The sequence below is a fragment of the Mus pahari genome, chromosome 23 (genome assembly GCF_900095145.1).
Source record: "Mus pahari chromosome 23, PAHARI_EIJ_v1.1, whole genome shotgun sequence".
NCBI lineage: Eukaryota > Metazoa > Chordata > Mammalia > Rodentia > Muridae > Mus > Mus pahari.
In genome coordinates this window covers 5,296,865-5,324,151 of record NC_034612.1, presented here as the reverse complement: position 1 = coordinate 5,324,151, position 27,287 = coordinate 5,296,865, and the positions used below count along the sequence as shown (strand labels likewise).

Here is a 27,287-nt window from a genome sequence, read left to right as displayed (position 1 = left end):
CACAAACCACACAAGTTCAAAACAAGACCAACCAACCAGGGGTTTTGTTTTCAAAACAGGATCTTTAACCTGTAGACCAGGTTGGCCTTGAACTCACAGAGCTCAGATCATCTCTGTCTCCAGAGAGCCAGAACCAAAGATGTTGTACCACCATGCCCCGCCCCAAAAATGTTTTATTTACAGTTGGGGCTTTTGTTTGGAATGGGAGTCGGGACCTGGGTGGCTCTGGCTGGTTTGGAACTATGCGGCCCAGACCTACCTTGAATTTGCAGGGAGCTTCCAGTCTCAGCCCCAAATTCTGGGACTGTGGTCACAAGCTATTTGCTCAGCTTTTTCCTGTCGGTTTGAGACAGGGTTTCACGGCTAGGTTGGAGTTCATTCTTTTGCTCTGGCCTCCTGATTGCTGGGATTACAGGCACGCACCACACCTGGCCCTTATAAGCTATAAACATTTTTTTTTTTTGTATTATGTGTATGCCTGCACTCGCAAACGCACATGAAGGCAAGTTATTTTCAAATAATTTATTAGGAATTTAAAACAAAATAAAACCTGGAAAAAGAAGTTACAGATGCGGAGGGAAAGACACCGAGGGTGGAACTTGCTGGCTTCAAAACACCATGTAACATCTTCAAAAGAAAGTTCGTTTTTGTTTTGTTTTTTTTCTCAAACGAATCAGAAATGTAAATCCAGGTCCACGAACCCACAGTTAGGCCCAGTGGGGTGAGAGGGTCCAGGGAATGGGGGAGGGAGGAGAAAGGAAGCCAAAGTTTCCTGAGGCTTAGCTCAGATGTGTAGAAAAACTAAAGATAAAATCCGATAAAATGCAGCTTCTCTTTTATTAGGAAATATTAAAAACAAAAACCGAAAAAAAAAAAAAACCCACAAAAAAACAAAAAACCAACAACAAACGCTAACAGCCGCGCATCTCGGTGACAAAGATTATTGCTTTGAGTTCTCGGGGTTTATTGGTTGAGTGAGCGCCTCACACGGACAGTTAACTCTCCAAAGGGGGCTTTGAAGGCTAGGGGGGCTCTGCTGGGGAAGGGAGCTTGAGCACCCACCCAGCCTCGGGAAGGACAGAGAGGGGCTCACAGCAGGTAGGACTCAGCCCTGCAATGCCAGGTCTCACCTCATGTTCACACCCTGAGCCCATCTCTCCCCCCCCCAAAGGGGCTCCAGGGGGTGGGGGGTCGGGAGGGTTATCAAGGGGCTCTGGTCACAGGACCATCCTGGTGGGAAACTTCAGTGAGGATGTGGGGGTTCCCTGAGAAGCCCTTTGCTTTCCTGGTATCTACTCCTTGCTGAAGCGCTTCCCGATGCCCACTTGGGGGTGGGGGTGGGGGTGGGGGTGGGGCTCAGAGCAGAAACCATGAAGGTCCCACCTAGGCAGGGGCCAGGAGGGGCCTTTGGAGAGCCAATTCCTTCCCAGCAGTGGCTCTAGGCAAGCCCTTCTCTTCCCTGGCCCCTTGCCCCCCTAACCGGGGGTTTCTTGGGGGGAAAGAATCCGCCCAAGGCCTTGAACCCGGGGAGGGCCTGAGAGTGTGGGCCTGCCGTGGCCAGAGCTGAGGTCTGCAACCTTACAGTAACGGTGTCTGAGGAGGAAGGGACAGAGACAGGGAGAAGGGGGGGAGGGACTTTTGCCCTGTGGGGTCAGACAAACGCTGTCACCCCAAGGGGGGGGTCTTAGGGAAGGGTGGGGTAGGGATTCACCTCACAGTATTTACATATGATACAGGACGGGGTGGCTCCAGGGGCTCGGCCTGGCTTACCCCGCAGCCCTGCCCTCCTCTCCAGGGCTGGAGGGAGGAGGCCAGGAACCCACACCCACATAGATACTACGTTCTCAGCTGGCGTGGGGGGCACCTGGCCCCTTGCCCCCTGCGGCCTGGGGCTTCACATTCACAAACCTAGAAATAGTTTAAAAACAGTTTCTTTAAAAAAAAAAAAAAAAAAGTAAAGAGAAAAGAGGGAAAAGCCAGAATTAAAAACAAAACAAACAAAAAAACACCAGGTCGGGGCCTCGGTCTGCAGCAGGCCCCCTCTGCCCGCCCTCCAGCTAGCTACACAGATACAAAAGCCTTTCTGGGGTGGACCGCCCTAAAGTGGGCAGCAGGGGGGGTGGGCAGACCGGAGAGGGCAGATCTGGTGTGGGGAGGAGGGCAACTGGCTAATCCAAAAATAAATAAAAGTGACCAGGGAGAGAGGCAGATGGGAGAGGCAAGGTCAGAAGAGGGAGGTTAGTAGGGGAGCCAGATGTGGGGGTGGCAGGGCTGGGGGCTGGGCCCAGGGGTTGAGGGACAGGCAGTAGCGGTCCGAGTTGCAGCCAAGGGGCTGGGCTGCTGCGGCTGAGGTGTCCCAATCCCCTTGCTGGCTCAGTCCGGTCCTCAGTCAGCTGCAGGCTGGGGCGCTGAAAGGCAACGTAAGCAAGATGGTCTCTGGGGCCCGCAGAACAGGCATGCCCGCTGTCTTTCCCAACCCCTTCCTAGATGAAGTTTGTTCAGAATTTGCACTTCCTGTTACATGCTGGGATGGCACTGGGCACTTTCCCCAGATCTTGAATAGCTCGATTTAAGTTGTGTTCCCTGGGAAGCTTTATCTGAGTCCCCTGAAGATTTCATTATTTTATGCATGAGTACACTGTCGCTGTCTTCAGATGCCCCAGAAGAGGGCGTCAGATCCCATGACAGATGGTTGTGAGTCAGCATGCATTTGCTGGGAATTGAACTCAGGACCTCTGGAAGAGTGGTCAGTGCTCTTGACCGCTGAGCCATCTCTCCAGTCCCCGAACCCCACTGAAAACAGCATCTTGTAAACTATTTGGAAGTATCTCCTGTTCTATTCTTATTGTGTTTTCACACCCCTCATTATTATTTGTTATTATATATTCAACTCTATTTACTGTGGGGCGTGGTGGCGCTTTCCCTTCTAGGCCGAGACAGGCAGGTCCCTGATCTGAGGTGGGCCTGCTCTACACAGCAAGTTCTGGGTCAACCACGACTTACACGGTGTGATTCTGTCTCAAAAAATAAAATGATGCTCATTTGTGCGTGCATGCCTATGTGTGTAAGCGTGTGTGTGTGTGCACACATGCATGTGCAAGGGTGCAGGAGCCTGTGGAGAGGTTGGATTCCCGGGGGCTTGGAGTTATAGGTCTTTCGTCACCTGATGTGAATTCAGCCCTCAGGAAGAGTTGCATGCGTTCCTAACCACTGTCAGTCAATGTCGCAGGTCCCAGGTCTGGCCCGCTGCGCTCATCTTTCTGGGGGTTTAGGGGTCTGAACTCAGATCCTTGTTGGTTGAGCAGGTACTTTACCAACTCACACATCTCCCCCAGAGCCTCACTCTGTAGCCCTAGCGGCCTAGAACTCAAAGTAATCCTCCTGCCTCGGCCTCAGATTATAGACAGGCATGTGGCACCATGCCTGGCTTAACTTAAATCAAACTGTGGCAGGCTAAGCGTCTTCTCTTGTGTTCACTGGCCACTGCTGGCATCCAGACCCCCTCATGCCGTGGTCTGGGAACTCTATGGAGTGGAGACGAGGCTGGCATGGGGATAGCATAGCTGAGGGTTGATGGCCCAGTGCCCCCCACAACCCCCCCATCTCCTCACCTCCTGCTACCTCCTCCCTGCTTCAGTGGTACCCGTTGGTGAATGCTGTGGCAATCAAGGGACCCTGAAAAGAAAAGAATCAGACTCCGAGGATCCTGGGGTACATTCAGGCAAACCGCGGGGGGGGGGGCTCCTGCTGTCCCTGTGGGACCCCTATGGTGAGACACTGGTTCCTGTGACTGACACGGGTTGCCCGGGTACAGATCGGCTAACAGGGCACAGATCTACTTGTGTGCAAGGCGGGGCCTGGGGACCTGCGTGGAGTCAGTTCTCTGGTTCAAACTGGGACGCTCCTGCGATGGACTCTGACCATACAGAAAAGGAGGTGGCATTGCATTTGTACAGCATCCTGGGGCCACTGGACAGCGTCCAGGATGCAGCCCATCACAGGACACCCTCTAGTCCTTATGGATACTTTCTTCCTGTCACCCTCCCTCAAGCCCCGCCTGCCCCTCCCCAAGATAGACAAGGCTCCCTCCCGCCGTTGCAGACATCTCCAGGCATGAATGGGGTGAGGTGGAGGCCCTCAGGGCCTGGCCACTCACCCCAAGACTGTGGCCGAAACCAGTGCTGGGGGCGGGGCTGGCGGCGCTGATGTAACTGCTGACCCCCGAGTCCTGGTTGGCTGCCCCGTAGAGCTCAGCCATGGGGCCGGGGCTTGTGGTCCCTAGGAAGCCCCCTGTGCGGCTGGGAGTGGAACCTGGAGGGGGGGCCATCGTCCAGGGGTGAGAGCCTGGCAACCCAGAAAGAACAGAGTGAGAGCCCGGGTGCCCAAGGCCACCCCACACACCCCCTCCAATTCCCTCCCACCCAGCCTTGGACCTGAGACTCCCCCTACCCCACCTCCCACCCCCCCACCCCCGGAGATTGTGTTAGCTCATCCTCTCCGGCTCCTGCCGTGTCCCGTGTGACCACTGAACAGCCTCCTCTCCCCCTGAGCCCATTCAAGTCTCCCTCAAGCCAGTGTGTTTTCTAAGGCTGGCCTATGTCAGTCCCTGTTGCTTGCCACTCTGTCGGCCCGCTCCCTGTTCTTGTAACTGACCAGTGCAAACTGGCTGTTCCCTGGGCTACAAAAACCCTTGCTCCTTCCTTCATCCTCCTCCCGTAAGCCCTTCCTCAGCGACAACTCTTCTAGTGCCCAATGTCCCCAGAGTGGCAGGGTCATGAGCCTCTGCACTCAGACACCCCGCAGCTTGTATACTGGGGGGGGGGGGGGGGCCACACACGGCTGGTGTCACTCTTGGCCGGCTCGGACGCTCAATTCAGCGAATGCTTGTGTAGTAAAACGAACCCCTTCTGGACTCCTCCATCCCCTCCCTGTGCCCCCTTCCCAGAAGGCCTCACCTGTCCCTCGAACTACAGCCGCCGCCGCCGCCGCCGCCATGGGCCCATAAGCTGTGAGGGGGATGGCTGGAAGACAAAGGACGAGCACTGAGCTGGAGGAAGAGAAAGGACCCTACCGTAAAGCTTCTCCCACCTAGGCCTCATGTGGAGAGGGGGTCAGTCATTCTGCGCCCCAACCTAACGCGTCCCAGGCAGCAGCCCTGCCTCAGTCTCCATACGGGACCCTAGGACACACCTGAGTAACCTGCAGGAGGAAGCCAACCCTGACCCGCCGTGGGTAAGACATCAGTACTCTCTCCACAGGGCAGGGCAATGGCTGTCTGGGTGGCTACAAGGGGCGCCGGGGCTGGGGCGTTAGGTCCCTCTTTTTTTCAAAATTTATTCATTTATTTATTTATTTATCTATCTATTTATTATTTAATGTATTCACTTTACATCCTGCTCACTGTCCCCTCCCACAATCCTTCCCTCCTCCTCCTCCCTCCCCTCCTCCTCTGAGTGGGTGGGGCTCCCTCTGGGTATCCCCCCCCCTACCCTGGTACTTGAACTCTTTGTGAGGCTAGGCACTTCCTCTCCCACCAAGGCCACACAGGCAGCCCAGCTCGGAGAACGTAACCCACAGACCCGCAACAGTTTTTGGGATACACCCCTCCCTGTTCCAGTGGTTCGGGACCCACATGAAGACCAAGCTGCACGTCTGCGACATATGATGGGGAGGCCTGGATCCAGCCCGGGGGTTTGCTCTTTGGTTGATGGTTCAGAATCTGACAGCCCCAAGGGACCAGGTTAGTTGACTCTGCCGGTCTCTGTTCTTTTTTAGAGCTGCTTACCGACTGGCCCAGGGCACAGAAGTCAGGCTCACTGCCTCTAAGCAGGACCGGCTGAGGACAGAGAGCTACAGAGCTGCTGAGGTCCCAGCTCTGCTACGTCCTGCTGCTGTGTGTTCTGTGTGTCCTCGAGGTCCTCAGGGCCTCCCTCCCTGGCCACCAGGCTCAAAATGACCAGTGTCCCCTTCCAAATCCCTTAGCACCTCTGTCTTCCTGTTTCTATGCTGCAGCTCTGTATACAGTAGGTACTGAGTAAATATCTGCACTAAAAGGGTCAAAGAGACCTCTACTTTTTGTTTTTTGGTCTTCTTTTTGAGACAAGGCCTTGTTGCATAGCCCAGGCTGGTCTCGAACTCGCTTCTAATTCTCCTGTTTCCAACTCATAAGGCCTGGGATACAGCCATGTTCCACTGGGACTGACTGGTACTATATATACAGTGCGGCAGCCTGAAACCAGGGCTCCGTGTGTATGAGATAAGTAGGTTCCCAGATAAACGCATCCCCGACTGTCCATCCCCTGAAAATCTTTAGCCAAGTTGTCCTGCGGGAGACCCAAACCCATGACCCTGCGGTGCCTGAGTTCTGGGTTCACCTTTTTTTGTAACCGGCCATACAGCTGGCTTCTCTTCTCACCGAGACTCCGCCCCCCTCGCCTTCTCCTTCTCTGTTTAGTCCTTCCAGCTCCAAGCCCTGACCACTCAGGCTTTTGTTTTAATCTTCCCAGGGATCTTCCATTTTCTGAACTAATCCATGCACCTCTGTTAGGGACCAGCTCCTGCAGGGTGGGGGACCTTATCTGTGTCTGTGCCCCTTAACCTTCCACCCCAGTGCCTGGCCAAGCATCGGCATAATAAATATGTACCGAACACATAAAGGAAACACTCAGATCTCTGTCCTAACCCAGGGGAAAAAAAAGTTCAGATGCCACACCCCAGAAGGGCCGAAGAGGCTGGAGTCCATGGGCCCCTCTGCCAAGACACCTTTGCAATTGACATCTCCTGACTCTGGCCTACAGGGTGGACCCTGGATACTAAGGTCTTGGGGGCTCCAGCCCTTCACGAGGCAAACTCTTAAGTAGCCAACCTCGCTGAGTTCTTATCGGAAAGAATTATTCTTGGCATAATAAATATTTGCTAGCCTCACTAGCCAGTACATTTGGCTACAAGTAGGAAAGGCCTGGGTACGTCCCTGCTTTCATGCCAGGTAGCCTGGTGGGGCATGCTGCAAACAGTAGGCGCTCACACAGAGGTCTTACATGAGGAGAGAGGAAGCCCTGCCCCCTGCCCCAAGCGTCAGACCCTCTGACCCTTGCGGTCCTTACATCTACCACCGCCAGGACCCGGTTCCCTCCCCTCCCCTCCCTTTACCCCAGTCTCTCTTCTCCCGCTGTACCCTTGGAAGGAAGATCTGAAGCAGTTTCCCCACACATAGCCAGGGTGGGGGGCAAAGTCCCCAAGGTAGGGTGGAAGAGAAGCGGGTTGGACAGAGAAGCCCCTCGTGGCCCACCTCGTGTGCACGACCACTCAGCCTGACCCAGCTTCAGAGTAGAGTTGTGTCTCCCTCGTGGCCTAATGTTTTGGCCGTATTTTTCCTAGGAGGAGCCCACGGGCATCCCTGGGATCCAGATGGGGGCCATTGGAGGTACGTCGCTTGGGCCCCAAGTATCTGGATAACTTGGGGTGTGTGAACGAGACAGAACGAAGTTGGGGGGGGGTCTAGCTTCTTGGAGGAAAATGAGATGCGAATGCTGCACTGGGTAAAGGCACCCCCAGTTCTGCGTCTAAAGTCCCTCTTAGCCTGCTGTGCTCCAAGTTCATAACCCTGGCCTGTTCACCACTGGGCGCCAGAGCCTCCATGGTGCCTGGAACATGGGAGACACTAGGTAAATATTTGCCAAACGGATGAGTGACTTTACCTCCGTTTGCCTGGCTTAGCCTCTTGTCCCACCCTCGAGGGCCATGTAGCTGAAGCCACTGGCCGGTGCCCGGGTACAGACGTCCTGCCAGCTTTACCCCAGGGGAAGGGGACGGTCCCTCTCCCCTCCTTTCTCCCCGCGTGCGTGGCCTATGAGATGCACAGAATCTGAGCCACTGACCTGTGAGCTCGGGGAGGACTGGGGCGCTCGGGAGAGGGCTCCGCTCTACACGGAATTCTAAAATGAAACGTAAGACAGCTTAGGAAATCGTAGGGGAGCCCCTCTGGCATGGTCCCTGGCGGGGGGAGGGCAGGGAGAAATGCACCCATGGGGACCAGGGGCGAGGGGACGGGCCATGCACGGGACTCAGAACTGGGAATGGAAAGTGCACAGTCTCAGTAGGTGAGGTGGGGCAGAGGGGTGAGAGAGAGAGAGAGACAGAGGATATGAAAAGGAGAATGAACAAAACTAGAGATGTCGCCTAATCCTGCACACAAGGCATGGCCAGCAGTGGGATTCCCGAGGTTTGGTGCTGAGAACCGAGGCCAGGGCTTTACACAGGTTAGAGAAGCAATCGCTTACTGATCTGCGTCCCGGGCCCCGTTTCTGTTCTGTTTTTAAAGCCTTATCTATTTTATGTGTATGGGTGTTTTGCCAACAGGTATATATATATGCCACGCGTATGCCTGGGACCTCTGGAGTTCTGAAGAATGTTTTAGATGCCCTATAAACGAAGTTACAGACAGTTGCAAGCCACCATAAGGGTGCCGGGGACTGAACCTTCGTCCTCCGGGACAGCCTGTATTCTTTTTTTTTTTGGCTTTTCGAGACAGGGTTTTTCTGTGTAGCTCTGGCTGTCCTGGAACTCACTCTGTAGACCAGGCTGGCCTTGAACTCAGAAATCCACCTGCCTCTGCCTCCCGAGGATTAAAGGCACGCGCCACCATGCCCAGCACAGCCTGTATTCTTAACTGGTGTGAGTCCCTAGGGACACCACTTCCCAGTCAAATCTTTGTAGCAACCCTTCTGTCCGCGCGGTTTCTCATCTCTACAACAGGATCCCCGAGAGGGCTAGAGAGGGCTAGGTGTCTGTCGTGTGTACTAAGAACTTCAAGCTAAGCAAACAGTCCAGGGGCAGGGGATGCAAATGCTTAGGGACCCCTCCAGGAAATAAGACCCAAATGAACTGGGATGTGTAGCTCAGTGGTAGAGGCCTTGTCTAACATAACATCCTGAGGTCCTGGGTTCAATGCCCATAACCAGTCACAGCACGGAAGAGGAGTAGGTGGCTACACGGTGAACTGGAGGCCAGCCTAGGCTCTACCTCAACAGCAAACGGGCACCACTCGGGATGTTGTGGCTCTGGCGGAGCTCTGGCCTAGCACGCGTGAGGTCCAGTCCACTCCCAGCACTACAGAGACAACCAGCCAAGGGTCCGAAAAGGATTTGATACTTGACAGAAAACAAGGCTAAAGAGTAACACGACAGCCCAGGGTTGTTTTTGTTTTTGTTTTTCCTGTTTAAAAAATAGGCCTAGTGTTATCTTTATGTTGCAGCTTTAAGGTTCAGTGTGTAAGCTCTCGGGCTCTATACAGCACTCGGTACCCCATGAAGACTCAGTACGGCACCTTTAAGCACATTTGTGAGGATGTGAATTCCAATGGCCCTTGGAGAAGCCCCCCCCACCCCCCAAGTCCAGGGCTGTCTTTGGAGGGACTGGCAATTCTGAAGTTGGGCAGGGATGGAGAAAGTCAGAAGACAGGCAGAGAATGGATGGCCTGGGCGAAACTGTAGCATGCAGGGCTACACCAGGATCCCCACACTCTCAGCTTTGGTGGAGGGGGCAGGAGAAAGAGATGGGAGGATTTTTTTTCTCCTTAGACACGCCCTTCCTTCCAAGCATCCGGCCATGCACTCTAGACACCCGCCACCCCAAGGAGGAGTCATAATGTCTGGAACAGGGGACATGCTGGTGGTGGAAAGACACCCAGGGGGACTTACCGGGGAACTGGTAGGTGTAGCCAGGGGCAAGGCCTGTGTAACTCCGGCTGGCGTAGGTTGTGGCTTGGAACCCCGGGTAACCTGATGGGACAAAGGGGCGGTGTGAGAAACCTTGCCCTCAGTGGGGGAGCACGGCCAGCTTGGATCTGAGGTTGCTCATAGTCTTCCTACAGCTAGCTTGTCACAGATAAGCCTTAGGTTTCCAGACGTCTTCTACGCACCAAGCCCTGAGACCTCGCAAGTGCTGTATCAGGGAGGCCTGGCGAGGGGCTCAATGAACAGACGTGGAAACTGAGGCACAGGGAGCTGAAACTAGACAACAACAACATAGCCCAGTTACCCGACTCTTCCCACCCAGCTCCCATCTTCCTCTGCTCCCGGTCTCTCACGGCTTCTTCTTCCCCCCTCTACGCCCCGACTTGCTGCTTTCTCAGTGTTTGCAGAGCTCGGACCGGGGCCCTTGCACACACTGCGATCTCCGCCTGTGACACCTGCACGAGGCCACTGAGGCCTTGCTACGCTGGTGTCAGGCAGGGCTCTCCTTTGCGCTGCATGGAGGCTACCTTTCCTCCTGCGTTGTCCCACGATTCCTGAGGGCGGGCATTCTATCACCCAGAAGGACAAAGCCCTCTGCCAGTGCTCACGGAGCACTGGAATTCCAGTGCAGATCCGATGAGCTCCCTGGTTCTCCCCCAGCAGCCCTTACAGGCTCAGCATGTGTGGTGCATGGGCGTGTAAGCATGTGTGGTGCATGGGCGTGTAAGCATGTATGGTGCATGGGCGTGTAAGCATGTGTGGTGCATGGGCGTGTAAGCATGTGTGGTGTGTGGGTGTGTAAGCATGTGTGGGCGTGTAAGCATGTGTGGTGCGTGTAAGCATGTGTGGCACATGGGCGTGTAAGCATGTGTGACGCATGGGCGTGTAAGCATGCAAGGTCTCAGAAGCTCAGAAGAGTGTCCTTTCCTGTCACTCTCTGCCCTATTTTATTTCGAGGCTGGGTCTCTCCCAGAGCCTAGAGCTTCCTCACTGTCTACACTGGGTGACCAGGGAGGCCCCGGCCCGAGGTTCCAGACGCATGCTTTCACTACAGTGCTGGGGTAAGAACTCGCTGTGACTGCCCAGCTGATGCTCTACCCACTAGGCCATCCTCCCAGCTCCCGACTGACTGCACTATTTATTACTTTTCTCTATAATTGTTTGAAATCACTTAAGCCAAAAACAACAGAGCGCCCTCGCACCAAGGTGTTTCTCAAAGGGCTGGATGGAAAGACGACAAAAGGCAGTGAACTGCCTTATTCCAACCTCAGCCAGTCCGGGGAGGACCAAGACTTGCTTTGAGAGCTCCACCGCTAACGTACCACAAGCTGGTCACCTCGGCGAGATCGAGAGTTTGAGGTCATCCTTGGTTACGAAACTGAGTTCTAGACTATCCTGGGGTACATGGATCCATCTCAGAAAAATAAAATAAAATAGAGCCAGGCATGGTACCACACACCTTTAATCCCAGCCCTTGAGAAACAGTGGGTAGGGGAGCAGGGCAGGGCGAGGGTATAGGGAACTTTCAGGATACAGGCTGGACCCCTGTAAATCTGAGGCCAGCCTGGTCCAGGGCAGCCAGGGCTAAAAAGTAAGACGCGTTCTCAAACAAGCAAGCAAGCAAACAGGCTGGCAATAGCAAAAAAATTTCAGTCAACTAATGATAGTAGAAAACAGTACATTAGATGTAAATATTTCATCAGTATAAAACTATAATGCGGTGACTCGTCCCGCAGGTGCTCACAATAATAACACTTTAAAAATTAAAAAATACATTAAGGCAGCTGGAGGGAGAGACAGAGGCAGGCAGATTTCTGTAAGCTTAAAGCCAGTCTGGTCTACAGAGCAAGGTTTTTTTTTTGTTGTTTTTTTTTTTTTTTGAGATCCTGTCTCAAAAAAAAAAAAAAAAAAAAAAAATCATAGTTTTAAGGAAAAGACCTTTTCCTTAAACGACTCAGGAAAAACTCACACATAATGGGCTGAAGAGATGGCTCAGCACTTCTTTATAAAATGTATTTTTTTTTTTAAAGAATATTTCCCAACCACTCCTTTTATTTATTTTATTATTATTATTATTATTATTGTTTTTTTTGACACAGGGTTTCTGTGTAGCCCTGGCTGTCCTGGAACTCACTTTGTCGACCAGGCTGGCCTCGAACTCAGAAATCCGCCTGCCTCTGCCTCCCAAGTGCTGGGATTAAAGGCGTGCGCCACCACACCCGGACATAAAATTTATTCTATTCCTATTCTTATTATTTAATTTTTTGAGTCAGGGTCTTTTTCGAGACAGGGTTTCTCTGTGCAGTCCTGGCTGTCCTGGAACTCACTCTGTAGATCAGGCTGGCCTTGAACTCAGAAATCCACCTGCCTCTGCCTCCCAAGTGCTGGGGAGACAGGGTCTTCCTATGTAGCCTTGGTTATACTGGAACTACTGGAACTCACTCTGTAGAGCAGGCTGGCCTCCAGCCTACAGAGATCCGCCTGCCTCTGCCTCCTGAGTGTAGGGATTAAAGGCACATGCCACCGCCACCCAGCATAATTTATATTTTCATATTTCATACTTTCATATTTATACTTATAATTTATATTTTAACATTATAGTTTAGTTAGCACATGTGCAGTGAGACTGTGTGTGTGCGTGGGAGCCTTGTGATCCCCACAAACGCCCCAAGGGAGGTCAGAGTCACAGGCATGAGCTATCAGACAACAGGCGCCGGGAACTGAACTCAGGTCTTTGGAGAGAGACGATTTAACTCTTAGGCACACACCCATCTCTCCAGCTTCGTCCGGGAACAGGCTAGCTACTAACTCCGCCGGGCCGCATGTTTGTCTTCTCAACGTTTGTCTTTACCCTTGGTTATTTGTATGTATGTGTCGATGTGCATGTCTGGTCTATGCATATCGCCTGTATGGGAGGAGTTGCAGAAACTGGGACTGGTGGTGTGGGCAGGCGTGAGTGAAGGGAGTGAAACGCCTGGCTCTCTACAAAGGCAATGACAACTTTTAACTGGTGAGCTGTCTTTCCAGCCCCTATTTACTCTGTGTGTCTGTGTGTATCTGTGTGTGTATGCATGTGTGTGTCTCTGTATGTGTATGTATGTATGTGTATATGTACGTGTGTATAGCTGTGTGTATGTATGTGTAAGAGTCTCTATATCTGTATGTGTGATGTATATATGTGTATATGTAAGTGTGTGGCTGTATGTATGTGTAAGAGTCTGTGTATCTGTATGTGTGATGTGTATGTGTGTGTGTGCCTGTGTGTGTCTGTATGTGTGATGTGTGTGCCTGTGTGTATCTGTATGTGTGATGTGTCTGTATGTATGTGCATGTGTGCCTGTGTGTGTCTGTGTGTATGTATGTGTATGAGTCTTTGTGTGTGTATGTATATGTATATATATCTCTCTATGTACATATGTATGTATGTGTACGTGCACAAGTGCCCTCTCAAATGTGCTCCCTAAGGGCTGAGCATACATAAAACACCTCACGATCTAGGCACTTTTCTTTCTGAAATTCACTTTCTTTTTTTTTTTTTTTTGAAATTCACTTTAAAAAAAAAAAAATTAATGAGTATCTGCACATACACCTGCTCGCCAGAAGAGGGCATCAGATTTCATTACACATGGTTGTGAGTCACCATGTGGTTGCTGAGAATTGAACTTAGGACCTCTCTGGAAGACACCAGGCAGTGGTGGCACATGTCTTTAATCCCAGCACTTGGGAGGCAGTGGAAGGCAAATTTCTGAATTTGAGCCCAGCCTGGTCTACAGAGTGAGTTCCAGGACACCCAGGGATACACAGAGAAACCCTGTCTCGAAAAAAACCAAAAAGACCTCTGGAAGAGCAGTCAGTGCTATTAACCACTGAGCCATCTCTCCTGCCCGCCCCCCTTTCTTTTAATTAAAAACTATTTTTTTTTGTTTGTTTGTTTTGTTTTTCGAGACAGGGTTTCTCTGTGTAGCCCTGGCTGTCCTGGAATTCACTCTGTAGACCAGGCTGGCCTCGAACTCAGAAATCTGCCTGCCTCTGCCTCCCGAGTACTGGGATTAAAGGTGTGCGCCACCACGCCTGGCTGTTAAAAACTATTTTTATGCAATGTGCACAATGCCATGCAGGATAGGAGGAGCCAGATCCTGTAGAACTAAGGTTGCAGGCTGTTGTGAGCTGCCATGTGGGTGCCGGGTCCTTCAAAAGACCCGCTAAGTGCTCTTAACCACTGAGCCATCGTCCCAGCCCCTTGGGTGCTTTTCAAAGCGCAGCTGATTCTTGGCTGATTTCAAGGCTGGTGGCCAGTCCCACCGCCTACTCTAGGGAGGGCTCCCCCCCCCCCCCGTGGTTGTTCAGGTGGCTCCTTGAACCTCTATGGCCCTGAGTCCCTCTGTAGAAGATAGTCCTGTCTTTCAGGTGAACTACAGCCCAGTGACAGCCGGTCCTACCCCTCACACAAAACACAACAAAGACAACAATAACAACATGAGAATTAGCTGAGCGAGACAGCGAAGCCTTCCTAAGCCTCTGGGCCTCTGTCAATGCTACTCTCCATGTCCGGTACACATTTTCCCTCCTCCCCACGACTGCCTGCAGACCCAACCTACAGACTCGGTGTAATTCTTAGGTGGTTCCTGGTTCTCCAGAGTCTTGGTCCAATTCTTTGTGCCTACACTGTCCTGGTAGCCTATACTTCACCCTGAACTCAGGGAAATTATCGCCGGAATTCCTAGCATGCATCAGGCGCTCAACACGGGATGGATACAGATACCCCCAAAATAGGCAGGAGACCAGATACTATGGATCGGCTGCAGTGTATCAGAACCACCACAAGAGGGCAGTGTTCCACGCCAATCTGTCCACCCCAGGCGGGCCTGCCAGATCCGAAGCACAGTTCTTGCCTTTACTCTTGACTCAAACAGAAGGGCAGACCGAGAAGTCACACCCACCCAGCCTGCCCCCCTCCACCCCCGCAGAAGTCTCAGGGGGCAGGACTAGGCAGGAAAAAAGCCACAGGTGTAGGCCTGGCACGTACCCAGCATCCCAATACCCAGCATGAAGGCATCCATTCCGTAGGGCATGACCCGAGACCGGCCCCGGGCCGAGCCCGTCGGGGACATCACCTCCTTTGGCTGGGCTTTCTTGCATTCCACCTGCAATGAAAGCTGATGGTCAGAGCGCTCGCTATGTCTGAAGGGCTTTACAGACGCCAGTTTGGTCACTTGGAACGATCTCGCAGAACCGACCATGACCATGTGTTATGATTCCTATGTGACTTATTTTTAGTCTTAACTCTCTTTAATTTTCTTACGGTAGGGTATTACTGGTGTAGCTCTGGCTAGCTTGCAACTTGCTATACACACCAGGCTGGCCTTGAACTTGTGACAATCCTCTTGCCCAGAGAGCTGAGATTATAGGCATCTTCCCCTCCTCGCTTTTTCCCTTTTCCTTCCTTTCTCTTTTTTTGAGACAGGGTTTCTCTGTGTAGCCCTGGCTGTTCCTGGAACTCCTCTGTAGACCAGGCTGGGCTGAAAGGCATACCCCATCACTGCCACCAAGGTAGGGATTCCCATATAAAAGTGGATACTTGGGCTCTGAGAGGGACCGTCCCAAGGCGTTCACTTCCTGTTATCATCCTGAACGGTTCGGAATGACAGGCTCTGCTGATTTCTGAGAGAGCCCCACCTCTACCTATTTACAGAACCCCAGAGCTTCCTGACTGCCTCCTCCTGGAGTCCCAGTCTCCCCGACCTCCGACCTTCGTTCCCCGACCCGTCCCAGCTTACCATTTTGTTGTTGATTTCATGGAAGTGGATCTCACACACTTTCTCTACGATGTCCTCGCTCTCGAACGTGACAAACCCAAACCCTAGAGGTTGGACAAGGGCAGGACCGGGTCAGAAGTGTGTGCGTGCGCGCAAAGACACACACACACACACACACACACACACACACACACACACACACACTCCGCAGCTCATCTCTTGCGGGCGGGCAATTGTCTGAGAGTTAATGAAAGGCTCTGCCCACAGCCTAAGAGAACATCCCAACTCCCGTCTGAGTCAAGGTTTCAGGTCCTAAATTACAGATGACCGGGGGTGGGGTGGGGTGGGGGGCTCAGAGAGGTGGACTAATGTGCCCAAAGTCACACAGCAAGTTAGAGAGCGGTCACAGTGGGGCTGGGGCTGGAGGGGACAGTTTGGTAGCTAAGAGCACTTGCTGCTCTTCCCGAGGACCCGAGTTCACGTCCCCCAGGATTCCACGGGGCAGCTCACGACAGCCTATAACTCCAGTTGTCCTCTCTGAGGGTACCCCCACACACATACGGCATACATCCACACAGACACACATACATAAATACGAAGCTTTTGGTTTCTCAAGACAGGGGTAGTCTGTCCTGAAACTCAGCTCTGTAAACCAGGCTGGCCTTGAATTCAGAGATCTGCCTGCCATCTGCCTTCCTACCTCTGCTGGGATTAAAGCCTTGTTCCGCCACTGCCTGGCCAATCTTTTTTTTTTTTTTTAAAGTGGCAGAGCCGACATGAAAATGTCATCCTTGCGAATGGCAGCACCAAGGGTCCTAGGTGCTTGCCCTGACCCCCAAATCTGTATCTATGCTGTGCTCAAGTGTCTTATAAAGACCAGCATAGAATCCATGCGTATCTGTGAACTTCTAATACCCAACACCAGTCTATACAACACCATACAGCACATTACACGAGTCAGAGAATGGATGAGAGAGAAGAGAGAGAAACATCTGTACCTGCTCAGTACAGATGTAACTCAGAACTTGGGCTCTCTCTCTCTCTCTCTCTCTCTCTCTCTCTCTCTCTCTCTCTCTCTCTCGGCTGAAGATAGAACTAGGGTCCCTCATCTCTTACATTCTCAGCTCTTTAGATATTTTTTGGGGGGAGGGAAGTCATTTCAAACCAAGGGTTTGCTTGAACCCAGAAGAGCAAAATCCACAGAAACAGGATGACCTCGCACCTAACAGGCCTTTTATTCCCCTCAGCTGCACATGCAACCCCATTTCACAGACACTCGGGGTCACTCTGCATGTATGCTTGCCCTGGCAAACCAGGCAACTTTAGCACCCTATCCCCCACGTCCACTACACCTCTTACACACTCACAGTCACTCATAGCCCACACCACTCTGCTCACCGAAGCTAAGAGCCCCGGAGCCCCAAAGCCACTGAGAAACTGCCCCAACTGCCTGTCTCTTCAGGGAGTCCCCAGGGACCAGGAGAAAACAACCAAGGAAGGGGTCGGCAGGCTGTAGAGTCAGCCTGACCCCGGGGCAGCCTGGCCTCAGGTCTGGTTTCCAGGGATAAGGTAAGCCCAGGCCAGGCAGGAGCAGACACTGGCCAAGGGAGGGGTGCAGGGCACTGTTGGGGGGGGGGTGTCCTCGGCTCCTCTGCCATTGGCAAAGTTTCTGATGCAGGAAAGGAGAAGACAAAAGCCTTCTGTAAGGCCAGGCCCCGGAGAGGATGCGGTTCCTCAGGGATAGGATGTCAGGAGGCAACATGAAAGGGCAGCTGTGACCTGCAGCCCCTCTGGCTGACCAGGGCCCTGGGCCCAGCCTGGGAAGGAAAGGGGGAGGGGCGTACTCACCTCTGTGCCTGTTGGTGGTTTTGTCGAACATCAGCATGGCGTCATCCACCTGAAACGCAGACTTTTGTGTTAGCCCCACAGACACCAGCCCCCCCCCCAAAAAAAACCCTACACCCCTCTTGCCTACTCTCTGGGAGCACACACCAGAGACGACCATCAGATTCTCAGCAGCTCAGTCTGTATTTATTAAACTCCGAATGTATGCCCGACACTCTGCCTCTATCATGGCAACATGCCCTGCGCAGGCTCCGCCATCTCCACCACACAGCTTAGGAAACTGAGGGGCTCAGAGAGGTGGAGTTGCCTGCCCAAGGTCACACAGCAAGCCCCCCCCCCCCCCCCGCAGGAAGCCAGGGAAAAGAAGTAGGTGCTAGGGAAAAGAAATGCGGGGAGCACGATTACGAGGTGGGCCCAAAGCCTCTCCCTTCCCCTTTTGGAAAAGGGCAGCAGCCAGACTCCCTTCTGTTACAGCCCTGTGCTCTAATTGAGGTTTCCTTTGGCTAGAGGCTGTAATTAAAGCAAGCAGAGTTCACTGCCTGGGCTGCCTGCCTCGAACAGGCTTGGGGGGGGGAGGGGAACAAGGGAGGGAGGGGGAGGGGAGGGAGGGTCTACATTAGCCACACTCCCCTGAACCCCAGAAGTGGCTCCATGCTACCCTCCCTCCACACCTAGGCACAGGGACAATCCCAGGCGGCTTTCTTGGGCTCCATCTGACCCTCTGGTCTCCACATCCCACTCCAGCCACTGACCTGACTCCCAATGGCTAGGGGTGCTGGGGGTGGGGGGGGAGGCACAGCCTAGGCCCACGGAACTCCGGGCTCCTCATCTGTCTTCTGTCTCTCATGCCTCATTAAGGCAGACCCAGAAGTAGACTGGGTCTCCTTGGAGAACCTGGAAGCTCTCCTTAGGGACTCATCTAGACCAGGCCGCCCTGAACTAAGAGGCAGTGGGTTTCCTGGAGAACTTCAGAGAAATGAGAGCTCTTCCTGCCACAGAATGCCATCTTGGCTCTCAAGCTGATGAGCGCGGGTCTTGTCCCTAACCCCAAAGAGGCATTTAAGCCTGGTTTCTTTAGGCCCAGCACATCCCAAGCACAGGCTTCAAATAGGGCAAGCTCGGATACCGTGTGTGCTGGCTGGGTGTCCTTGGGTAAATAAATGGCTTTAGGTTTCTGCGGCTTTGATCGCAGTCCGTAAAATGGGTATAAGACCGATTATCGGCTACAGGCGTGAGGTGTAAGGCATATGTAGAACACTCAACTTCCAGGGCTGGGGTTCAGGGTGTGCTCAAAAGCATCTGGTACCTTTATTATGGAGGGGCTGGCTCACAAGTCCCAACAGGGGAGGACTCCCAGGTCCCACCAGGACATCTGCTTCAGCTGTTAATAGTCATCACTATTCTACGGACCATCCTGACTTGTGCTCAATTAATTATTTTTTTGAATGGATGAGTGAGTGAACAGAAAAACCAGCCACACCTTCCTCCTTAATCCTGCAGCTTTGAGTTTCTTGCCTGACCCACAAACTGATTCAGGTCAAATCCAGTCCTTCCGGTTCCCTTCCACACACAACATGCCTGGTCCCCTGCATCCTTCAAGCCAGGCTTAGCTGGACAGAGAGACCCCCCTTTGCCGCGGTGGCGTGGTGGTGGCCGGGGTAGCCTCCCCTCCCACCCGAGGGAAGTGGCTAGGGGTCCAGGGTACCCCCCACCGGTGGTGTCCCCCTCCCGAGGCTGGCTGAGGGGAGGGAGGCTCCCAGCCCAGTGTCCTTAATAGGCTTTGGTCTCCATGGGAACCTGGGGGCAGGGGGGCTCCGGAGGGGGGGAGGGGAGGCGACCGAGGCCGGCTGACCAGTGGGAGCCGCCAAGTTCGGCGGCGGCTAAGCCTGAGTGGCAGCCATGGCGGCTGACCATTGTTCACCCCCTCGGTGGCGGCCCCTCGATCCGGGCGGGGTGGGGTGTAGGGGGGGCAGCAGCGGGGCCCTTGGCATTCCCGGCTGTCCCCCTCGCTCCCTGGCAGCCTATTCTCCAGCTCCCCCTGGCCTCCCCGGGCCGGTTTCACATGCCAACGCCGATTTAGACCCGAACAAAAGACGCGGCCGCTGACGGCTTCTCCTGGGGCCCGGTTGCCACGGCAACGCCGGCCCCGGGGGCAGGCGGCCTCCAATCACAGCTGCTGGATCAGATTAGTGCGGGCTCTAATGCTCGGTGCTCAGACACAAAGACACCCCGCCGGAGCCGAGCCGGGGCCTGCAGCTTCCCAGGAGCGCCCTTCCCTCTGGGGCCCAGGCTCTGCCTGCCCTGCGTCTTGGACCCAGATCCCCAAGGAGGCGCCTGAGCCAAGGCCTCTGGCCTCGACACGTCAGCATCCTCTGGCCCGCAGACCCCCCACCCCGCCACGGCTCACTGCCTATCTCCCAAGCCTGGTCCAGCTTGGCCTGATGGGGAATTCACATCCCACCACGGAGTGGGCACGGACCCAGACCACCTCAAACACTCAAGCGGGCATTCTTCCTTCATCCCTATGGAACCTTGGGGGTTGTCGCTGCTTGCTTGGGTAAAGGATACCTTTTATTGTCTGGGCGGCACCACACCCACCTCTCTTTCACAGACTACCTCTCCCAAGGCCCAGAAATTAAATCACGACACACCCGAGAGCTGAGAGCTAGTGACCTCTCGGGCTGGAGCAAGACTCTGGGGTGTTTTCTTCAGTTCCAATACCTGGGGGAATCGGCGGCCATCACCAGATCCCCACCTGCTTAAGCAGGGGTACCCGACTGCAATAAGGATTCTTATTTATTGCTTTCTTATCATCCTCCCCAGGAAGGGGGGGGGTTGGTGGAAGGAAGGTGCAGCTGCCTGTGGGCTGGACAGGTGCAAGCTCCCGAGAGGGCAAGGGGAGGGGAGCGCTGGATTGAACTGGCTACAGAAGCGCCTCCTCCCCTGGGAGAGTGAGGAGAAGCAGGAGAAAACTAGAGAGGTAGAATAGAAAGATGATGAGAGACTCTATTGAAGAGGCCCAGAGTCTGGGGCCCCACAGATGGGTCCAGATCCCCCAAACCGTGACTTAGCCTGACCTCACCTGTGGGGTGATCTGACTGCCTGCCACCCACATCCTGGGCCTGCTCGCTCCTCCTGATCTATCCTGGGGGATGTGGGGAGGGGGGCTTTCCCAGGAACACCCTGGGGGGGGGGGAGACCTACCTTTCCGAACTGCTCAAAATAGTGTTTCACATCTTCCACCGTGGTGTTCACAGACAGCCCCCCCACGAAGATCTTCTTCGTCCGAGTGACCATCTGTCAGGGGAGGGAAGGAGGAAGTGGGTATCTCAGTCCTGTGGCCTCCCACCCCCCCACACACACACCAGCAGGGGCTGTGGAGGAGGAGGGGGGTCCCTCCTGCCAGGAGGGCAGCTGACAAGCTCTCGGTGGCCCCAGCTTCTCCAAGGCCCCCTTCCCAGCTCCCCCTTTGGACTCCTGCCTCTAGGCCTGCCACGGGCAGCTGTGTGCCCCACACCCTGGCTGGCTCAAAGCTGTGTGTCCCTCCCTGGGGTCTGTGTACTATGGAAAATGTCTTCCCTAAGGAACCTTACAAGGAAGGAGGGTGGGGGAGGCATGCCAAGGGGCCTAGACTCGCTGCCTAGCATGAAGACCCCACCACTTCTGGGAGACACCAAAACTACCACGGGGGGGGGGGGTCGCCGAAAGGAACACCAACAGTTTCCTCCTCCTCGACCTTCCTCCCAAGCCAACCATCCAACTTCAGGGAGGGGCGGCCTCCCCGTGGCCCCCAGCCCTGTTCTAGGAAGACCACATGGTCCTAATTACCCCAGGAGCGCATGGCTAATCCAAGGCAAGTCCCAGGCCCATCCTAACACGGAGGCACCTTCTGTCACCAAACTGCTTAGCGGAATTAACCCAATTCTGACCACACGCTGCCTGGTGTGGCTGCCTTCCAATACCTGCTCCATAATTACTTTCAGACCCTTGGCTGGATCCTTTCCAAAGATGCCCTCTCTTGTCTTCTAGAACTTGTTCTTCTCTCTCTTCTCTCTCTTCCTCTCCCCCCCCTCCCCCAGCAGGACCCGGTAGCCTTGATGGAATGCAGGGCTCACAGTCTCAGAGCACCTTGGTTGCCACCAAGGGTGAGAAACTGAGTCCTCCAGGAAAAGGAACATCCAGGGTTTGGGGTGAACTCAACAAACAAACGTGGAGGTCCAGACTCCTGGTACCACTGTAACGTGGTCTTTCTTCCAGTGCCCATAAGTCAACTGCTTTAAAGCCTATGATCTGGCCAGCCGCCACAATGCCTGGAATCAAATTTAAGGCCCTCGCCCCGAGTCACAAATCCTGCCGCACGCTCTCTGCCCAGCCGCTCGGGAAATCTGCTCCCGGGGCCACAGAGCTTCAAGTGAAAACACAACAGGTGAGAAGTCTGAAAGGCTCCCACCTTCCTTAGCACCCCCCCCCCCGAAAGCCCAACACACCTCAAACCAGAGACAGGAGAATGACCTGGAGTCAGAGGCAAGCTTCCCCACCTAAGTCTAGGACATGCCCACCCTGGGTTTGCCCCCCCTCCCCTGCAAGGCTTAGCATCCAGAGGCTGTGATCCACCAGGCCAGAATTACACTCTGGATCCAAACTGTATTGGCTTCAAATACAGTATAACAAAGCAACTCCCACAGCCCCCTGTTATCCGCTGTCCACCCCAGCACGTGGGTGGGACGAGTAAGGTCTCAATTCTATGCAACAGACATCCTCTCTCCTCATCCCCTGTCCACTCGAGACACACACCAAACAGATGCTCCAGAAGCGTCTGCCACAGAAGAGCGCGCTGAGAGAGCCACTACCCCAACTTGCCGGGAATAAAGCAATTGTCCCAGCAGCCCCCTCCCCCGCCCCTTGCCACCCCCATCACACACCTACCTTAGGCTGCGCTCTCCGAGGAAAGGCCACCTTGGGGTCAATCTGCGAGAGAAGGGACAGGTTAGGAGTCTTGGGTGTCACATATAGCCTCGAGTGGCCACACAACCTCCAGCTCCTTTCATCCCAGGACACAGAGAAGTAAGAGAAACCACAGTGGCTTTAGGTAAGACTACAGAGTGGTTAAAGCAAGTTGCAGGGTTCAAATCTCTCTCTCTCTCTGTCTCTCTCTCTGTCTCTCTCTCTCTCTCCCCCCCCCCCACACACACACTGCTTTCTAGCTGTGTGTGAGACCCTGGACAAGTTATTTAACTCCTCAGAGCTTCAAGGTCAAGTTCACCTGCTAAAAGGGCAACCAATACCTACTACCCAAAAAGGTCCACCTGCAGCTCTCTTCAGATCACGCTCACAGAGCATGTGACGTGGTTGGTGTCTAGCCCACAGCCAAAACCCCAAAACTGTGCGAGCTAAAGCCCGATTTCACCAAGTATCGGCTACACAGACTCCACAAGGGTGTCCACGTCGGTGCCTACCTGCCTAAGTGGCGTGTGTCATTCTGACTTTGCAAAACAAGACTTTTTTTCCTTTTTTTTTTTGCCAGACTATCTAGCCTTTGCCTGAAAAGGATGTGAAGGTCTGAGTCTGGACCCACCAGGAATAGGCTCAGTACTGTTTCCCTACTTCCTCCAGCCGCTGACAGCCTTCCTTAGGGGCTGAAAGCAAATGGTTCCTATTGGAGAGCGAGGCTCCAGGTGAGGCTGAGTATAGTCTTTCGTGGTGTGAGAGAGAATGGGACTTAAGAAATGGGCTACAGGCCAAGGCTCTAATCTCCATAGGCCTCTTAAGCCTCAGTCCACGCATCTGCAGAGTGGGGACAATCACACCCACTCCTTCAGAAGGCAGCTGTGGGGGATTCAAATGAGATAAAAGGTTGAAAGCGGCCCTTTGTCAACGTCCCTCCGCTGCACAAACAAAGGTGCCATTACCAAGTTACCTTTGCCCCTGACGAAATCAGGACACACCTGGGTACCATTCCTAGGCGCTCTGGCTGTGCTGACAGGACAGTAAGAAACAGAACACGAGACACTCCGTGACTGAGACAGGACCCGTGAGGCCTGGTCCTGACAATTCTTGCTGCTCACACGGATGGACATCGTTTAGAAGTTACCAGCCAATCACAGGCAAGATCTTTTTTTCCCAAAGTTCATTCTGTTCAAAACTCAGGATTCTAGAAAACTGGCCCCAGCTTCCCTCTGCCCACATGGCACGGACCAGGAAGCCACCTTCTGCCAGCTCCCCTCCAGAATCTGCCCAGAGAGATGGCTCTCCAAAGCCCTCACTAGGGCAATGTCCCTCCTGTACCAAGGTCCTGTGATCTCTAGGGGAAACCAAACCCACCCAACTGCTTGTCTGAGGTTGTGATTTCATACAACCTCACCTTCCTTCTTCCAGATGCAGCCACCTACATCCAACAGCCCCCTGCACAGACCCTGATGGTGAGACAGCCACACTCCCCCAGACCCACACACAGCAAATCTCCAACACACACACACACATACACCTCCACTCTGACTCACAGCTGGCAACATAAATAAGGCCCAACAAGTAAATAAAAGGTGAAATTCAGAACTCAAAATAGACTCCTTCCCGCCCCCTTTCCCCAGCCCAGAGATGCTAAACACAGACAAAGCCCTTGTGGTTGGCAGTCTCCGTATCTTAAGGATGTCCCTCTTAGCATCCTCCCCCCTCCAACCCCCTTATCAATCTTGGACGCCTCCAGCTCCCCCCCCCACCCCCACCCCAGCACTCAGCTTCCTGAGAGCAGCAGAAGCATCCGTGCATTCTGAGGACAGGGGATGGTAGGAGAACAGGCCGCTTGACGGTAGATAATCGTCAAAAACAATAGGCCACTGTCTCTTCTCTCCCCAGCCTGGGTCACTTGGGCTGAGCCAGGAAGAGCCTTTCAGAACAGGCAAAGTCGAGCGAGGCCTGGCTTCGTTTGCTCATTACTGTGTGCGGGAGTGGGAGCCACTGGGCAGAGATAACAGAAGCTGGGGACAGACGGTAATTTAACAAATTCTTGGGGCACAACCAGCCATTGTTGCAGGTAAACAGGAGTCAGTAACTGGCCCAAGCAGGGAGGCCCAGGGCTGGGGAAGAAAGAATGGGGGAGTGTGGAGAGAGGTCACATTGTCCTGGTTCCCCCCCTCCCCACCCCCTGGCAGACAGACACCCCCCATCATCAAGTGAGCCTTCCTCTGCTTTTCTCCCTTGCCTTCTGGAACCCCTGAGCTGGCCTCCGCCAGCGCCCCCTGCAGGGTCCAAGGCACTGGGAACACTGGGAAAGAAGCAAAATGTTCTAGGAGTTTGAATACCAAACAGGCAGAGTCTCCTAAGATCTGGTCGACAGAGCACTTTTTTTTTTCTTTCTATTTCCATGCAAGCTAGCTCCCTGTTCATAAATTCCCTGTAAGGATAAAGAAGGTTCGAGTCTTCTACAAAAGCAAGGAGCTCACTGACCAAAGTCCGGGAAGGAGAAGGGGGAATGTGAGTGTAGGGAGGGGGGAGCGGGAGGGCTCTGTGATGCTTCGCCATTGGTCTGGAATGGAAAAGGGGGGTGTCACAGAGTCAAACAGTAGTTAGATTTCAGAGAAGCCACCGTGGGTAACTGTAGCCCTGACTCATTCAGTCTGGGGGTAGGAGAGGGACCCGGCTCCACCCCAAAGCCAGAGTACCAAGATTAGTACTCACAGAGAAAGGGTAGGAGTTGCCGCGCCCCTCACCAACACTGGAGGTGGGGCGTGTGGCATCTTATCCCAGGCCTGAGATTTTTTTTTTTTCTTTCTTTCCTCCCTCTGTCCCTAACTCCACTGACAAACTTTCAGGGCATGACAGCTCTCGCACTCAGCAAACTCCATGCAACTGTCCCCACGAGAGAGAGTCCCGAATCTCTCTCTGCCGGCAGCCTCCCGCTCCCAAAGGACCCCCGAAACCCCGAGGGCCACTCACTGTTTTGGAGTCGAGCTCGTGCCGCGATTGCGCCAGCACTTTATCCACCCCCGCCTGGTCCATGAAAGTGACGAAGCCGAAACCCCTGCGCCGCGTAGTGAGGGAGAGGCAGATGGTTACAAGGACAGCGAGTGGCCGCGGCGGGAGGGGCGAGCCCGGTGGCAGGAGAGGTCTCCTGGACTCACCTGGATCTTTTGGTCAGGGGGTCCCGCATCACCAGACACTCTTTCACTTCCCCGAACTGGCCGAAGTATTCGCGCAGCCCTTCTGTAACCACACACTCGCCTTCGGACCAGCCCAGGCCCGGAGCCCTTCCCCCTCCTCCCCCGTCCTTTGCCCCCGGTGACCCCGGCGCGGCCCCGCCGCCCCCGCGCCGTGCTGCCCGCGCGCTCTCTCCGCGGCCGCCCCCCCCCCACTCCTACCCTCGCCTCGGGACTTGGGGGGGGGATTCCCGCGGAGCCTTCCTGGCGCCCACCGGGGCCTCGGCAAGGCAAGGGCCGGGGCCGGGCTGGAGTGGGGGACCGCTCCGGTTGGGTTCCCGCCGCTCCGGGAGCAGCCTCAACAAAAGTTTGAGCCGCAGGTGCGAGCGGAGTTGGAGCTGCCGCCGGCGGGTCCCGGGGGCCCAGCCCGCCCCCCATGCCCCCTGAACCCACCCCCCACCCCCACAACTGCTCCCCAACCCGCGCCGGGCCGTGCGCGCTCGCCGAGCGTGCTGCGCTCTCGGGGTCCCCGGGGCGGGGCGCGGAAGAGGGCACGAGGGCGCCCGGGGTCAGCGGGGCGCGGGGCCCGGCAGGGGCGTCCGGGCTTGGGGCGCCGCAAGGGGTGCAGGGTGGCGGTGCGGGGGCCGGCGGGCGATCCCCGGGCTGGCTCACCCTGCGTGGTCTGCCAACTGAGTCCTCCGATGAACATCTTGCTGCGGGAGGAGCAGAGACACAAAGGGCCCGCGTGAGCGCCGGGCGCCAGGGAGCAGGGGGCGCGGGCCCGAGCCCCGGGGAGGCCCCGGCCCGACCCGGATCGGCCATGTTGGCGGGGCCGGGGCGGACGCGGGCTGGGCAGGCCGGGCCGGGCCGGGCCGGACCGTACCAGGGGTCGTGCGGCGAGTCCGGGGAGGCGAGGCCGGGCTGGGGCGCGTCAGTCTCCATCGGGAGCCGCGGGCGGCGCGGGCAGCGGAGCGGCGGCGGCGGCGGCGGGCGAGTCCGGGGAGGCGAGGCCGGGCTGGGGCGCGTCAGTCTCCATCGGGAGCCGCGGGCGGCGCGGGCAGCGGAGCGGCGGCGGCGGCGGCGGCGGCGCTCGGCGCGGGGCAGATGAGGAGCGCGGCGAAGGGGGCCGGACGGACAGGCCATGCTGCCCCCTCCCCCGACCCCGCTCGGGCGGGCGGGCGGGGACGGCCAAGGGGAGGGCCCGCCGGGGGCCGACCTGCCGGCTCCTCCCCCCGCCGCCCTGCGCGCATAAAGCCTGGCGCGCGCCCGGGCGCCCGTGGAGGCGGCGGCGCTGGGACCCCCCTCCCCACTTCCCTCGGGGTTCCCGTGTGTCCAGGGGGGCGAGCGAGCTCCCCTGATTCCTGGTGCGGGCTCGGGCCTGGGGCGCGGCCGCACCCCTCACCCACAGCAGGCGCGGGGGCCCAGCCGTGGGGAACGCCCTCCCGGGATGAAGCGCTTCCCGGTGCGTTCAAGGTAGCTCGGCTTCGGATCGGGGGAACCCTCCCTAGTCTTTCCTCCCAGGTCCCCGCTTTTGAGAATTTAGAAGGTGCCCCCAATCTTCCTGGGTCGGGTTGGAGATAGCTCAGTGCCCCCCCCATCCCCAACACCTTCCAACTGGTGAGAAACCTCTCCTCCCAGTCCGTGCGAGAAGCTGCCCTTGGAGCCCCCCAGTTTCTCCTGACCCTAATTTAGACTGCCTTGACGACAGTCTCCAGTCCACTCCTAGTTTCCCACGTCCAATTTGGGGGAGCCCTCGTAGTGCCTCGCGTCCCGAGTGGGGAGCATTTATCGGCAACACTTTCCCAGTTTTGTTTGCCCCT

At 55.3% G+C, this 27,287-nt stretch overlaps 1 protein-coding gene across 3 annotated transcripts; it reads right to left on the bottom strand.

The window, feature by feature from the left end:
- Window positions 1–507: 507 nt before the first annotated feature.
- Msi1 (musashi RNA binding protein 1) lies at window positions 508–26,457 on the bottom strand. Of its 3 annotated transcripts, none has more exons than XM_021186728.2 (15): window positions 26,351–26,457; window positions 26,140–26,176; window positions 25,453–25,534; window positions 25,268–25,352; window positions 22,262–22,303; window positions 20,540–20,632; window positions 17,339–17,387; window positions 15,512–15,594; window positions 14,761–14,878; window positions 9,699–9,779; window positions 7,878–7,934; window positions 4,956–5,021; window positions 4,157–4,344; window positions 3,612–3,675; window positions 508–2,408 (listed from the first exon to the last, which is right to left on the bottom strand). In XM_021186728.2, exons 2-14 carry the CDS (start codon window positions 26,174–26,176, stop codon window positions 3,634–3,636), a joined length of 1,023 nt encoding a protein of 340 aa, XP_021042387.2. In that variant the 5' UTR covers window positions 26,351–26,457; the 3' UTR covers window positions 508–2,408; window positions 3,612–3,633. The 3 variants fall into 3 exon arrangements, with proteins under 3 accessions (XP_021042387.2, XP_021042388.1, XP_021042389.1); XM_021186729.2 differs by having other exon boundaries at window positions 26,140–26,180; window positions 26,351–26,451; XM_021186730.2 differs by having other exon boundaries at window positions 4,157–4,311; window positions 26,140–26,180; window positions 26,351–26,451.
- Window positions 26,458–27,287: the final 830 nt, after the last annotated feature.

What these genes read in the sequence shown, in the direction of transcription:
- Msi1 (XM_021186729.2), bottom strand. Translation starts at nt 26,409, where the DNA reads ATGGAGACTGACGCGCCCCAGCCCGGCCTCGCCTCCCCGGACTCGCCG. An exon ending in ACGAGCTCGACTCCAAAACA is followed by an intron (nt 22,304 to 25,267) that starts GTGAGTGGCCCT and finishes CTTCTCTCGCAG; the next exon opens with ATTGACCCCAAGGTGGCCTT. An exon ending in CTACACCTACCAGTTCCCCG is followed by an intron (nt 7,935 to 9,698) that starts GTAAGTCCCCCT and finishes GTTTCATTTTAG; the next exon opens with AATTCCGTGTAGAGCGGAGC.